The 12,902-nt window shown below is 39.5% G+C and overlaps 1 protein-coding gene across 1 annotated transcript in view; it reads right to left on the bottom strand.

Annotated features, from left to right (window-relative positions):
* atp9b (ATPase phospholipid transporting 9B) overlaps positions 1 to 12,902 on the bottom strand; it is a 70,180-nt gene that overhangs the window by 31,563 nt on the left and 25,715 nt on the right. The window contains exons 8-11 of the mRNA XM_079830074.1: positions 12,345 to 12,439; positions 11,140 to 11,220; positions 8,196 to 8,271; positions 6,998 to 7,074 (exon numbers count right to left, since the gene is read on the bottom strand). Of these exons, the coding sequence (XP_079686200.1) occupies positions 6,998 to 7,074; positions 8,196 to 8,271; positions 11,140 to 11,220; positions 12,345 to 12,439 (329 nt within the window). The remainder of the gene's footprint in view (positions 1 to 6,997; positions 7,075 to 8,195; positions 8,272 to 11,139; positions 11,221 to 12,344; positions 12,440 to 12,902) is intronic.

Below are 12,902 nucleotides of genomic sequence, written 5' to 3'. Positions count from 1 at the left end.
AAGATTTAATTGAACTAATTTAAGACTGTGCTTGTGAGGATACTCAACAAAACTGACATTTTTGGCATAATTTTGTGTTTTTTTGTCCGTTCGAGGGCTGTCTGAAGTGGCTTTCTGTGCGCAAGATATTGCAGTATTTAAGAATATTTTGAATATAATGAATGAATTTTCCAGGGAAACTTGACGGAAAGAGTGATTATTATTATATTTAGTATTTTTACCGTTAGTTTAGAATGCATTAAAAAAATTATCAAAATGAATGAGTTTGTGGTTAAAGTGCTCTTAGCCAAAGCATGTGATATCCCCTCCGAGAACAAGAACCTTGAGGGTTCCTCTCAACTGGAGTGATCCGAAATGTTACTCTTATGAAAAATAAAACAACCTGCCCATAAGCCAGCACTGATCAATGCCCCCTAGGCCCGTTCCAGACCGCAGACCTTTCTCATGCTAATAGTGTATGTGGAGGAGAGAAGAGATGAGAGGCATTTAACCAAGAAGCCCACTGCTGTTGTCGTCTCTCTGTGAAAAGCACAGGAGGCAAAACCGGAAAAATAAAAGCAGAACGCCTCTTCATAGAAACGGCCCCCTGACAAAAGAGCTGGAGTTTTCCCCTTTTTCTCTCAAGTATGTCCCCTCAGCCAATGGAATATGTGGGAAAATGATGTCAAAAAAGAAGTTTTTCTTGTTTCCCTCTGGCGAGGGCCGACAGCGCGGCCTGCACGAAAACACTGAGGTCTTTCATCTCGGCAGCGCGCTAATAAAAACAGCAACACATAACACCGTCCCCTGAGAAAAGGAATCTGCGTGAAAGGGACGGGGGGAGGGGGGAGAGGGGATGGACAAATTGAACAGAAAAGACAAAAAACAAAAAATGCAAGCAAAATTAATCCCCCAACTGGCTATGGCCCCCCAGTCCCTGGAGAACTGCGTAAACTGGGAGACACTGGGAGAGAAGAGCTGCTGTCTGATTTATCAGCTGTAGTTTAAAACCCCTCCGAGCTTCATGGTTCAGCTAGTGAGGAAAAAGGGGGGAATGGAAGGATTAAAATGAAGAAAAATTAAGACAGAGGACATAGTTCCCCAGCTGAAAGGGAGGAATCCCCCTTTATGGGGGCAAAACAATGCAGAGGCTGAATTTTGCAAAGCTGGCCAGGGATCGGGTGAAGCCGTTATTCATTCAGCCCGAGAGGAAAAAGCGACTCAATTACCTCAAGCTGAAGATGCTATCAATGAATCGAGAGTGCATATTTTACTCTATTCAACCGGGCCTCGTTTAAAGTGAAAGGAATGATTCAACCTGCCCTCGCTGCCTGTATGTTTTGTGTGTGAAATTTGATGACGACTTTGTGCCTGCATAATGAATATTCATTGGTTGAAATCCATCAAGTATACGGAGGCTGTTACAACAATATGGCATTATACTAGTGCTCCAGAAACTGGATATGCAATACAGCTAAATGTAACATGCCATTCACGGTGCAGGGCCGCAGACGAGGCCTGGAAGAAGTTTCTTCAATTGACGAAAAGTGGGTCTCAACTAAAATGTCAAAGTTACTAAATTTTTCATATTCAAAAACTTAGACTCACAACTTATGCAGTGATACATGCCGCGAATATTTGATTCTGATTGGTCAATCACTGCATTCTGTGGTCAAATATTTTTGTATAACTCCATAATTGGCCGTTGTCCCTAGCAACCAATTTGACATTAATTTATTGATTAATTTGGTAGGAAGGGTTTATTTAGTCATAGTAATTTCCAATAATGACCTTCCTCCCGTCTTCTTGCCACTCTCCTTCCAATAATGTTGCAAAAAGTCTTCAAAATAAAATAATAAAATAAATAAATCTAAATGGGCATCTACAACACAATGCTGAATATAAAATCTAACTGAACTACATTGCTTTCAATACAATAGATCAACCAAAAGCTGAGCATCTACACTGCTTAAAATAAAATAAAACAAAATAAAAGAGATCCAACTGAGCATGTACATCAGTGTTTTTCAACCACTGTGCCACGGCACACTAGTCAGCGGCACAATTATATGCTGAGGCGCACAGAGCGTAGGCTTCGCCAACTTTCTGCAGTCAATAGCTACAGACCTCGAAACTTCGTGTGGCCTTCAGATTAGCTCATGAACAGTGCGTAGAGAGCTTCATGGAATGGGTTTCCATGGCCGAGCAGCTGCATCCAAGCCTTACATCACCAAGTGCCAGATGGAGTGGTGTAAAAGCACGCCGCCACTGGACTCTACAACAGTGGAGACGTTGAGGGTTAAATCACGATGGACGTGTCTGGGTTTGGCGGTTGCCAGGAGAATGGTACTTGCCTGACTGCATTGTGTCAAGTGTAAAGTTTGGTGGAGGGGGGATTATGGTCTGGGGTTGTTTTTCAAGAGTTGGGATTGGCCCCTTAGTTCCAGTGAAAGGAACTCTTAATGTTTCAGCATACCAAGACATGTTGGACAATTTCATGCTCCCAACTTTGTGGGAACAGTTTGGGGATGGTCACTTCCTGTTCCAACATGACTGCGCACCAGTGCACAAAGCAAGGTCCATAAAGACATGGATGAGCGAGTTTGGTGTGGAGGAACTGGACTGACCTGCAAGTCAAGTTAGAGCAGAGACCTTGTCATCCATTATCAGTGCCTGACCTCACAAATGCGCTTCTAGAAGAATGGTCAAAAATTCCCACAAACACACTTCTAAGCCTTGTGGAAAGCCTTCCCAGGAGAGTTGAAGCTGTTATAACTGCAAAGGGTGGGCCAACTCCATATTAAACCCTACGGATTAAGAATGGGATGTCATTACAGTTCATGTGCATGTAAAGGCAGGTGTCCCAAAACTTTTGGCAATATAGTGTATACAAAGGCAAAATACCAACTTCATGGGCAGTGTTTAATTAAATACAAGGTTTCCGCCCGACAGCGACGATATGTTATTTTCTTTATCATCACCAACAACATCATGCTATTGTGCTCCTACTTCCTACCTGACTGAAGCTCAAGTTTCACATTACATGTGAGTACTACTTTTAATATAATATCTAGTTTTAATATACCATTTGAAGCAATGCATGTTTGTGCAATTTTGTTCTATTTTGTATATAGTAGTGTGCCGTGGGCAAAAAAAGGTTGGGAAACACTGATCTACATTACTTAAAATAAAATCAAAATCCAACTGAGCATCTACATTCCTTAAAACAAAACAAATAAAATAATAAAATCCAACAAATAAATCGAATTCCAACAGAGCAACTAAATATAGCAGTGAATATAACACCTCAGGTAGTGAGATGTCTGGTCAGCGAAGAAGGTTGTCCAACCCTCTGTCACATACTTCAGACCACCAAGGTTTCGATCCTCAAAGAGAATATCGCTCCATATTACAACAATGACAGACACACACACACACAGTGTAAAGTGATAGCTTATGTGCTGTCAGCAGCTTCAAGTGAGAGCTTAGAGCTTTGTGCAAGGAATGTCACAACAGATTATAAGAGGCGAAAACGTTCTCAGTGACTTTCGCCGAGTCGTATCGACTTTCCCGCCCCGTCTCGTTCCCTGTATTGGCACCTCTGACATCATCTCCTTGAGATATTGAATTCCACTCTCGCACACAGAACATGGTAGAGCTATGAGCTCCGCTAGAGCTGCTGCTATCACACACATCTTGCAGCATCCATGACAGGGTCTGAAACACTTCATGACATGAAGAATAGTGGTTAACCAATATGGGTTTTTGTGACGCTGATATCTTACACGCAGGCTAATGGCTAATACATGATGTATTCAAATTAGATGAAAATAAAAGCACTCAATTAAGTGATTAAAAAAAATACATATAATTAAAACATTTACTTTAATATTTAAAAACCACAAAGCAAAAGTGATGATTGTTTTCACACAGGTTTCCCCAAACACACTCCTTGTCTGCCATTTGTAAAAAAAACAGATGGTCCCATCCTAAACTTATACCATTGGTCGAGCCAATGTTGACATATCAGGCAAATTGGGAAGATTAAATAATGTTTGTATTTTATGTTTTGACAGCCCTACAGTGTTTACACTGTTTTGGAGAAATCAAGCTATGGTTATAAATAACCTTAAGATTATAGTTGACTTTGCATATTAAACAATGTTAAACTACACTCGATAGAAAAAGCATTTTAACATTGACAAGATATCAGATTTAAGACATTTAGGCTTAACAACACACACGTTCAAGTCATGAACGTAAAACGAGTTGGGTAGATGAATTTGAACATGTTTAAAAGTTTGGGTAAATAAATGCCATTTTTATATACATTAAAAGGTAGGGTAGGCAATTCCGGAGAAGCTAGCAATAGCAAGTTAGCTTTGAAAGCATGAGATCCCACCCTCCCTTCAGAGCGTTTGCCAAAGCCACACCTCACTCAAAACACATGAACGCATACGGCAGAGTCTGCAACACGTCACAAGACGAGAGACGGTGTTAAATTACCTCATGTCTCAAAACGTTACAATAATAATGAACGTAAACAACTTAGAGCTCTTAAGGCCAATTCACACTGCACAGACAAATAGCAACAAACACCAACAAACAAGTCTGTTGGAGTTTGTTGGATCAATGCGTTACCCCTGTCGGCGTCTGTTGCTGTTGGTCAGAGTTTGTTTTCACCCAACTGAACATGTTCAATCGGCGTTTGTTGGGTCGTGGAATGTTTGAGCAGTGTGGTATAATTTTCCAACAAACGACAACAAACTCTGACAAAATCTGACCTGGAAACGAACCAATAGAGCTCTGGAGGTTAACGTCAAGCAGCCTAAACTCCGCCATTTTGGCAGGCAATCAGGGGAGCGCTAGAGCGGCTGTAGCATTGATATCCATGAAATAATTTAAAACCAGACTGTTTAAACCTTACTATTTCAACATGATGGACAGCTGATGTGCGCCAGGATGCCAGAACAGGCGGGGGAAAGCAAAGGGGAAATCATTTTATCATAGTAAGTTGTTGAAATGCTGTGAATTTCAGTTTATTCTTCATTCTTAACTTTTTTGCCTCACGTAACTAACTTAATGATAAAAATAAGTTCCCATTAAATACGATCCTTAACCATGAATAAAGGGCTTTTATATATAAATAACATTCAGAAACTTTAGGCTATTTGAAACTAAATTAAGGATCAATAAATAAATACTAAAACAAAAAAATAAGATATGGCATTTATTGATTATGACTGATTTTATTTGACATGCAAAACACGGAAGTGTTTTGGACAGGTGTTAACCGCAAACATATAACGTTAATCTATTCACATGTTTTCTCTCTTAAAATGTAAGCGCATGTAGGCCTATGTCAGCATTATCATAAACGTATAAAGAATTGAAGAAGGTCATGTAAAACAAGAGCGTATTGATGCAGTTCAGTCTATTTTATCTTTTAATGTTTCTCCTAATCGGAGGCTTCCGTAAATATTTAGTTTATACGTAGACAGGCTTCAACTAAGTTTAATGGTGCAACGCAAAAATATTTAGTAGTGCGTTAGTTGTAACATTTACGTCAAAACTAGGCTAGTTGTAACTTGCGTACAGCTGGTGCAACAGGTGTCCTGACAGGAAAGCTATCCGTTCCTTTATCGATACACGTGAAAAGCACCCCGGGGGCATTATAGGGATCTGTTATTTTTAATCTATTAAGTTTTGCTATGTACAAGTCTATGTCTTTTGAATTAAAGTGCGCATTAAACTACGTTGCCTTGAAAGTCCTGCTGGCACCGGCTGTTCCTGCCTGCCAAAATGGCGTCGTAAACAGAATGGGTCACGAACTGTATGAACTATAAATCGAGAAGAAAGACGTGTCTGAAAGTTGCAATCTTTCATTTTTATTGGTTAAATGAACGGGGAATATTGTGTGTTTTTCCGTGGGTGCTCGACCATTTCTGTGGGCACTCGAGTTTGTCAGTGTCTGTTGGGTTAGTGTAAACATGACATTTATTTTTCATAAAATTCTAAATCCAACAGTGTGAATTGGCCTTTCCTTGTAACACCCGACTTTTGCAGATTGATTTCAGTGTTGATAGTGTTGACATGGAAACACATAAATCTGAGTCGGTGGGCGGGGCTACAGAATCAGGCGTTGTTCTTTTTCTGTTGAGGTGGTGCTTCACCACATGATGACATCAAGGTGTGGCATATTCTGAAATCGATCGTTTTCTGGGCCTGGTGTCTATAAAATATTTTCTTTGACTAAGGAAGCTTTCAGTTCTCAAATGTACAGGATATTCTTATATTACTATGACCTTTCATATATCAAAAGCTCATGGGAAAGTTGATTTCTCAATTCATGACCCCTTTAAGTTGTAGTAATATTTTACAATAGCTTTAACTGAATTTTTGATCAAATAAATGCATGCTTGGTGAGTGCAAGACAAGTTTTTTTTTTTCAAAAACAAACAAATTCTTACCAACCCCACATTTTTGAACAGTATTGTACATATGAGCAGAACAATGTCAGACCTGTGAACTATGTGGATAAGTTTAAAAAAGAGAGAAAAAAAAAAGGCCAAAGACAGCAGGGGTCAATTAGGGGAGGGGTAATGAGTGTAATGGGATTTGACGTTTTTAAGTTTACTTTTACAGCATTGACGTCCACTGTATCTAATCATTAAGGGGAATTCTGCAGGATTAAGGCTCTGTCACAAATGTCACGCAAGCCCTTGGTTGGTTAATTTCCCTCTAGATTAATCTCTCTGGGGTTGTCCTTTCACATCGACAGGTCCAAATTCATCACTAAGATCAGGGTTGAAAACCACCTCAACTGTCTCAATACCACCTCCTCAATATTGAAAGGTTTAAAGAAAAAAAAAATCCCTGGGTAATGTCTAGTAAATATTGACAATACAACTGTAGATATCACAACACATATGTCTGTCAGTAATTTTTTTTTCCAGACAATCAGAAAAACCAATTAAAGAAACCAATTATTTCACTTAGACCAGCCAAACAAACCCACCTTGTTCTTGGACTGCGACGTGTTCAGCACACTTCGCATCTCTTTTCCTGTATATATGACCACACCTATGACAGTACCTGGAAAAAAACAAATAGGATGACTGATTGCAAACGGACAACAATAAATAAACAGGCCGCGTGTCTCTGGCCGGCCTAATGAACAATTAGCTCAAAAAGTGCGCTTCCAGTTAACGGATGCAGCTGAGACTCAGACAAATGATTCAATATGTGGGACACCCAGAAATAAACCGTTACAATGAGGCCTATTATAGTCAGATCAATGGTGCTGCTTTGGTAATGGACTGATTCATTAAAGTAAACTAATTACTGATGGAGTATGCAGCCTCACCACTAAACGAGGAAGCGCCGAAGTTCAACTTTTGTTGAAACACAGTAACACAACATAAAACGCGCTGCAACCCAGTTTAAATATTTCTCATTTTCTTTAAGCTCGACATATCGTTTCATGTTTGGAAGGCAACGAAACCTAGGCTGCTCTCAAGGGGGTCTTTAATGGGCTAGGACTACAGGGCATATCGGTTTCTCGCCCCATGGTGTTTTGTGTTGGGTCTGCTTGGTTGGATGGGATGACGTCACCAGACTGTGTTTTGCGGGGAGATATGGAAGGACTTTCTTCGGCTGAAGGTCACGCCAAGCTGGGGAATAAGAAGAACCTCTAAAAACCCCTGGAGAACCAAGACACGGGCAACCACAGATCAATGAAGGGCCGATCGCTGGCACAAACGCATGCCGCTTGAAGGAATAGCCCTGCTATTATTGTTGAACTGGGATCAGATTCTAAACAACAGACCCCTAGGAGTTGTCGGAGAAAGCGTAGCGGCAAAAACCGATCTCGGACCTGTTCTTTGGGGACACGTTTCATCGACACCGCAGGGATAGGACTGCAAAAAGCCAGACACTTTGGCTTCCCATTAACGGCTCCTCATATTTCTCTGCTCATGAGATTGTTTGAATAGTAGCAGATGAGTCTGGTGATCTCAAGTGACAAACAAACGGGAGAGCGAAGGGGGTCTTGAGTGATGCTGGCGGATTGCCTCGGTATCAACGGCACACTCTTCTACAACACAATAAACTCGAAAGAGATATTTGACCTGCGATGAATATTTCAGACCTCTGAGGCTTGTGTTTTTCTTATATTTCAATAAAAGAACTTTCACACTGGAAAAGACTTTGCTTACCAGATGCCACCACAGTGCTGGCCCACAGGGTGTTCTCAATGCTCAAGCTCTCGTGGACGGGAGGGTCACAGTCCTCCTGGGGACAGAGGTCGTACATTAGTCTGGGTTTATACATCGCAGTCTGTTTTGATTTCATGGTTATCTAGCACAGGAAAAAGCGGTTATCAATTATGCCCTTTAAAAAGCAGGTCAATAAAAATGACAAAGACTCAAAGCACAAATAATGAATCGATGAACTTTCATCACGACGAACGGTAAGTAGGGAATTAGACAACAGATTGAATTACACTAATGCCCGGTTAAGCGACACAGTCCATTTAGAGCGAAATCGGTTTGACTTGATTTGCCTTGTTTACAAAAACAGCGCCATGCTGAACATCATAATAAGACCTCGTTTAGTGTTAGCACGCTCTGTGCCGAGCAGAACAGAACAGAATTTCTGACCCCAGACCATAAATCAGGGGAGAAGCGCAGAAATTAAATCTTTAAATGCTTTCTTCCACATAACATGTTGCGGCTGGGTGAATACGGATGATATCTAATTATCCACTGTCAGTAGGGCATAATATACAGTGAGAAAGAGGGCCACACACATCGCGCTGCGGAGACATGCGCATTGATGCAGATAGCGAGAAAGATGTGTCCTCTATTCAAGACGGCCCACTTGCTTTTGTCATTTGTCTCTTTCTGGCCAACAGATGTAGCAGCCAACCTGTCAGAAACCGGAGAGAAGTTTATCAAGAGAAAGGGCCTTTTATCAACGAGAGAAAGAAGAACAAGAAATGGGAGTGTTTTAAACCATAAATCATAACTCCATACTTATGATAAAAGTTATATAAAACTTTTAGATATAATTATACGTTTTCGTTCAAATGGAACAAGGAAGGAAAAGTTCCAAGATGAGCATTCATCTTTTTTTTTTTTTTTTTCAGCTGTGAATGTGACAGTTTAATGAGAAACATTTGGCTGCATCATAACTTAAAGGAATAGTTCACCCCAAAATTAAAATTCTGTCATCAATTATTCACCCTCATGTTTCGTCTGTGGAACATAAAAGATGATAATTTGTGAAAATGTCCCTGTGATTTTGTCCATACAATGGAGGGCCTGTTTGATTACCAATATTTATCAAAATATCTTCAATGTTCTGCAGAAGAAAGAACATAAATGATGATACCCCTTTAATCTATAACATGCGAACTGGTCGATTTATGTCTAAATTTAGTTAAATCCCCTTTCGTCATACAAATATATGGACACATGCTTTTAATTAGCTATATAAATAAGAAAATCTTTTGTATATTTTGGAACAATTATTTTATACTACTGTTCAAAAGTCAACCAATCTAAAATCTTTTTTTTTTATAAAGAAAATAATACTTCCATTCAGTAAGGACACCTTAAATTGATCAAAAGTGACAGTAAAAACTCTTGCATTGTTACACAAGATTTCTCTTTCAAATAAATGCGTTTTTTTTTACCCTTTTAAAAGAAACATGAAAAAAAGTATCATGCAGCACAACTGTTTTCAACATTGCTAATAATAAATGTTTCTTTAGCACAATTCAGCATATTAGATTGACTTAAATATGTTAAAACAGTAAAGAGTTGTAATAATATTTCATAATCTTACTGTTATTAAAACATTTTCAATCAATTAAATGCATTCTTGGTGACAAAATGTTACTAACCCCAAATTTTGAACGCTAGTATAAAGCTAATAACGAATACTAAAAACCCCATCCAAAAATATATATTTTTTAAATTTAGAACAATATTTTTTTTTTTTTAAAATTCAAAACAAGGATGTCGCCAAATTTCCCCAAAATGTAGCTAAATAAACACAGACATCTATTTAAATACAGAGGCGTACAGAAAAGTGTAAAAACCGCAAGAGTGAACACGTTTTAAATGGGCTGACATCTCTGATACTAACACAGATGTATGTGCATGTGGGACATTAAGAATAATCATATTCACATTTACATTTATAGATTGTTTTATCCAAAGTGACAAATGAGAATAATAAAAGCAAAAGTGATTAATCAAGTGGTTAATCAATGGACTAAAATGCCATTGTAAGGGCCTGTATTGATGTCTGAATCATAAAACTGTATTAAAGTGATAGTTCACCCAGTAATGAAAAAACTGTCATCATTTACTTACCCTCATCTAATTTTGAATAATGTACTGGTGGCACTTTTCTATGCAATTATAATTCATTTAATGGTTTAAATTAGCTTTAATCAAAAAGAGAATATTCTTCAAATTTAAGAATTCTAGAAATACATTTCTATGGGTCTGGACAACAAGGGTGAGTAAAAAATGGCAACATACTCCTTTAAATAAATAAAGCACTGAAGTGGCAATAAGGTGCAGCAAGTGTGTGTGCAGTAGAGAACTATGGGAAACAGTGTTTGGAAGTGTGTCCCTATAGCTGCAGATTTGTGAAAGCAGGCTCAGGAGGGTGACTCAGCGCAGGAAGTGATCTTCTGCCCCTGCATGCTGTGTGGCCAAGAGCGAAGACTTCAAACAAAGACAGGCTTCATGTGGGGGGTCCCTTTTTTCCTTTTTTTCCTCCCTCTCTCTTTCTCCGGTACTGCGCTAATCTGCTGTTAATAAGGAACTGTGCTCGGCCAATGGGCTGAGAGTGAGCCTAACAACCCGTGATGTCACCAGCGTTGTCAGGAATGCGCCTCGTTGGCCGGTTTTACATTCCAGAGACACTTCAGCTCATAGTCATGTGAACAGGCACACTTTGAGAATCCATGTTATTTTAATGTGCAATTAAAAACAGCGGTTAGGTTTAGTTTACTGGGCAACAACACAACATTAAATACCTCTACAAAAACCTAACAGCGGGTTTAAATTGGGGCTGTGACGTCACAGCGCATGCTAAACGAAGCCTCGTAAAAATTCCTTTATTAATAGCAGTTTCTCTTACCCTTGTGAAGTTCCCCTCAAAACTGTGAATGTCTAGTTGAGGCTTCTGGGCGTAAACGTACGCGCTGATGGAGAAGAGATCCTGCGGAGAAGCAAACGGAAAGGTCAAGGAAAACATTAACGCAATAAATCAGCAACAGAAATGTCATCCCTTGAACAAAGTTCTGGGCTCGGCCCAAACCCAACCTCTTGTTCGTGCAAGTATTATGGCAGGACTCAAAGTGACTAGCAATCAGAGTGATTCTCATGAAAATAAGCCCCTTCTGACATCCTGCCACAAGTCTGAATTTCAAAAAGAACAGATAATGCAGACAAAACAACATAATTAAAACGAAACAAAACTTTGACGGGTTGCTTACAAATTATAATGACTTTTGCATTCGATGACGTGTCTGCAAGTATGAAAAACAGGGATGTTTAGCGATCTGACTGTCAAGCCCACCAGACACCCGATCCAACCGCTCCCGCTTCTTTACTGCGGCAATCATTCGTCGACTTGCTGAAATTTTAATTCTGTGATCACATTAAGTGGTTTCGGAAAGACAAATACAAACGTGAACCCTTGCTCGAGGTGAGTGTCATCTCCACGTTGATGGCACTGGGAGACAGAGCGTTTGGCGGATTCCAGTTGTCTCTCGGGGTAAAGTTACCGGCCCATGTGAAACAAACCCTCCGGCCAGTAAATCAGATACACAGTGATATCAAACATGAGCCTTCGTATCATCAGCCTGAGAGAGTCTGAGTGTGGGCCTACGGGGGTAAAGTTACCGACCCATCCGAGAACAGGACAGAAGGAGCTGAAATGTGATTTTGGATGCAGCAGCTTTCGCTCCAGAAGTAGATGGGTGCTGATGTGTCTGACAGTTCAAATCATCTTACTTTTAAATTATTTATACTGTTCAATATATGTTATTTTGAGCAATACAACCGTGTGTGTGTGTGTGTGTGTGTGTGTCAATCGCATTGACATTTTTTCGTCATACCTCACAGACTACTTTGGTATAAAAAAATATTTAAAAAACATTTACATGAGCCAAGCATGACTGCACCATTACTAGACTTAAAATGTGAAAGACTAGAACTAGATCAAAACATCATATTTCATACAAGTCAAGCATCTTATATTTGTATAATTTATTATTAACACATGTTAAGATCTCAGCAATATCGAGTATGTACTGTTTTTGTGCAAGACGATGTTCATACCCCTAAGGCAGGTAGTCTTTGAGTACAAGCAACAGTGACTCGCAGTTTCCAATCGGTCTCTCCATCCAGCTGATCCGTTCTAATAAAGCACGAACCTGGAAAAACAAAACATTTGCATCTTAAATCTGACAGAAAACATTTTTCGTTTAAAAATCACATTTAACTTGATAACATCCAGTGATCTGTCCTGAAGTTTACAGACATAAAAGTGAAAGGGCAAGAGATGTATGTGTGAAGGACACATTTGTTAAGGGCCAAAACCTTGGGCCCCTATACACTAAAGAACTCTGAATGCTTAACATATTGTTCATATTGATCTCAGACAAGACTGATATAACAGTAGGCAGTAGACAGGAAAGGTCGTAGTCTTTAAGCTCTCGGAGCATCTCGTGTTCATCATGCTCCATATACAGAGTTTGCTTACATTATCAAACCTTACTGAAGCAGAGGCTGTCAAAACATATCTTGTAATTTCTTTGAAATATACGTGTGACCCGTGCTGGCAAAATGAGTCACAATGAGCACATTTTCACAAATGAGCTGTAATTTTCACATTGT

Source organism: Gobio gobio (assembly GCF_949357685.1).
Source record: "Gobio gobio genome assembly, chromosome: 11".
In the NCBI taxonomy this organism is placed as follows: Eukaryota; Metazoa; Chordata; class Actinopteri; order Cypriniformes; family Gobionidae; genus Gobio; species Gobio gobio.
The sequence above is the reverse complement of the archived record's forward strand: the minus strand, read 5'-3'. Positions and strand labels throughout refer to the sequence as shown.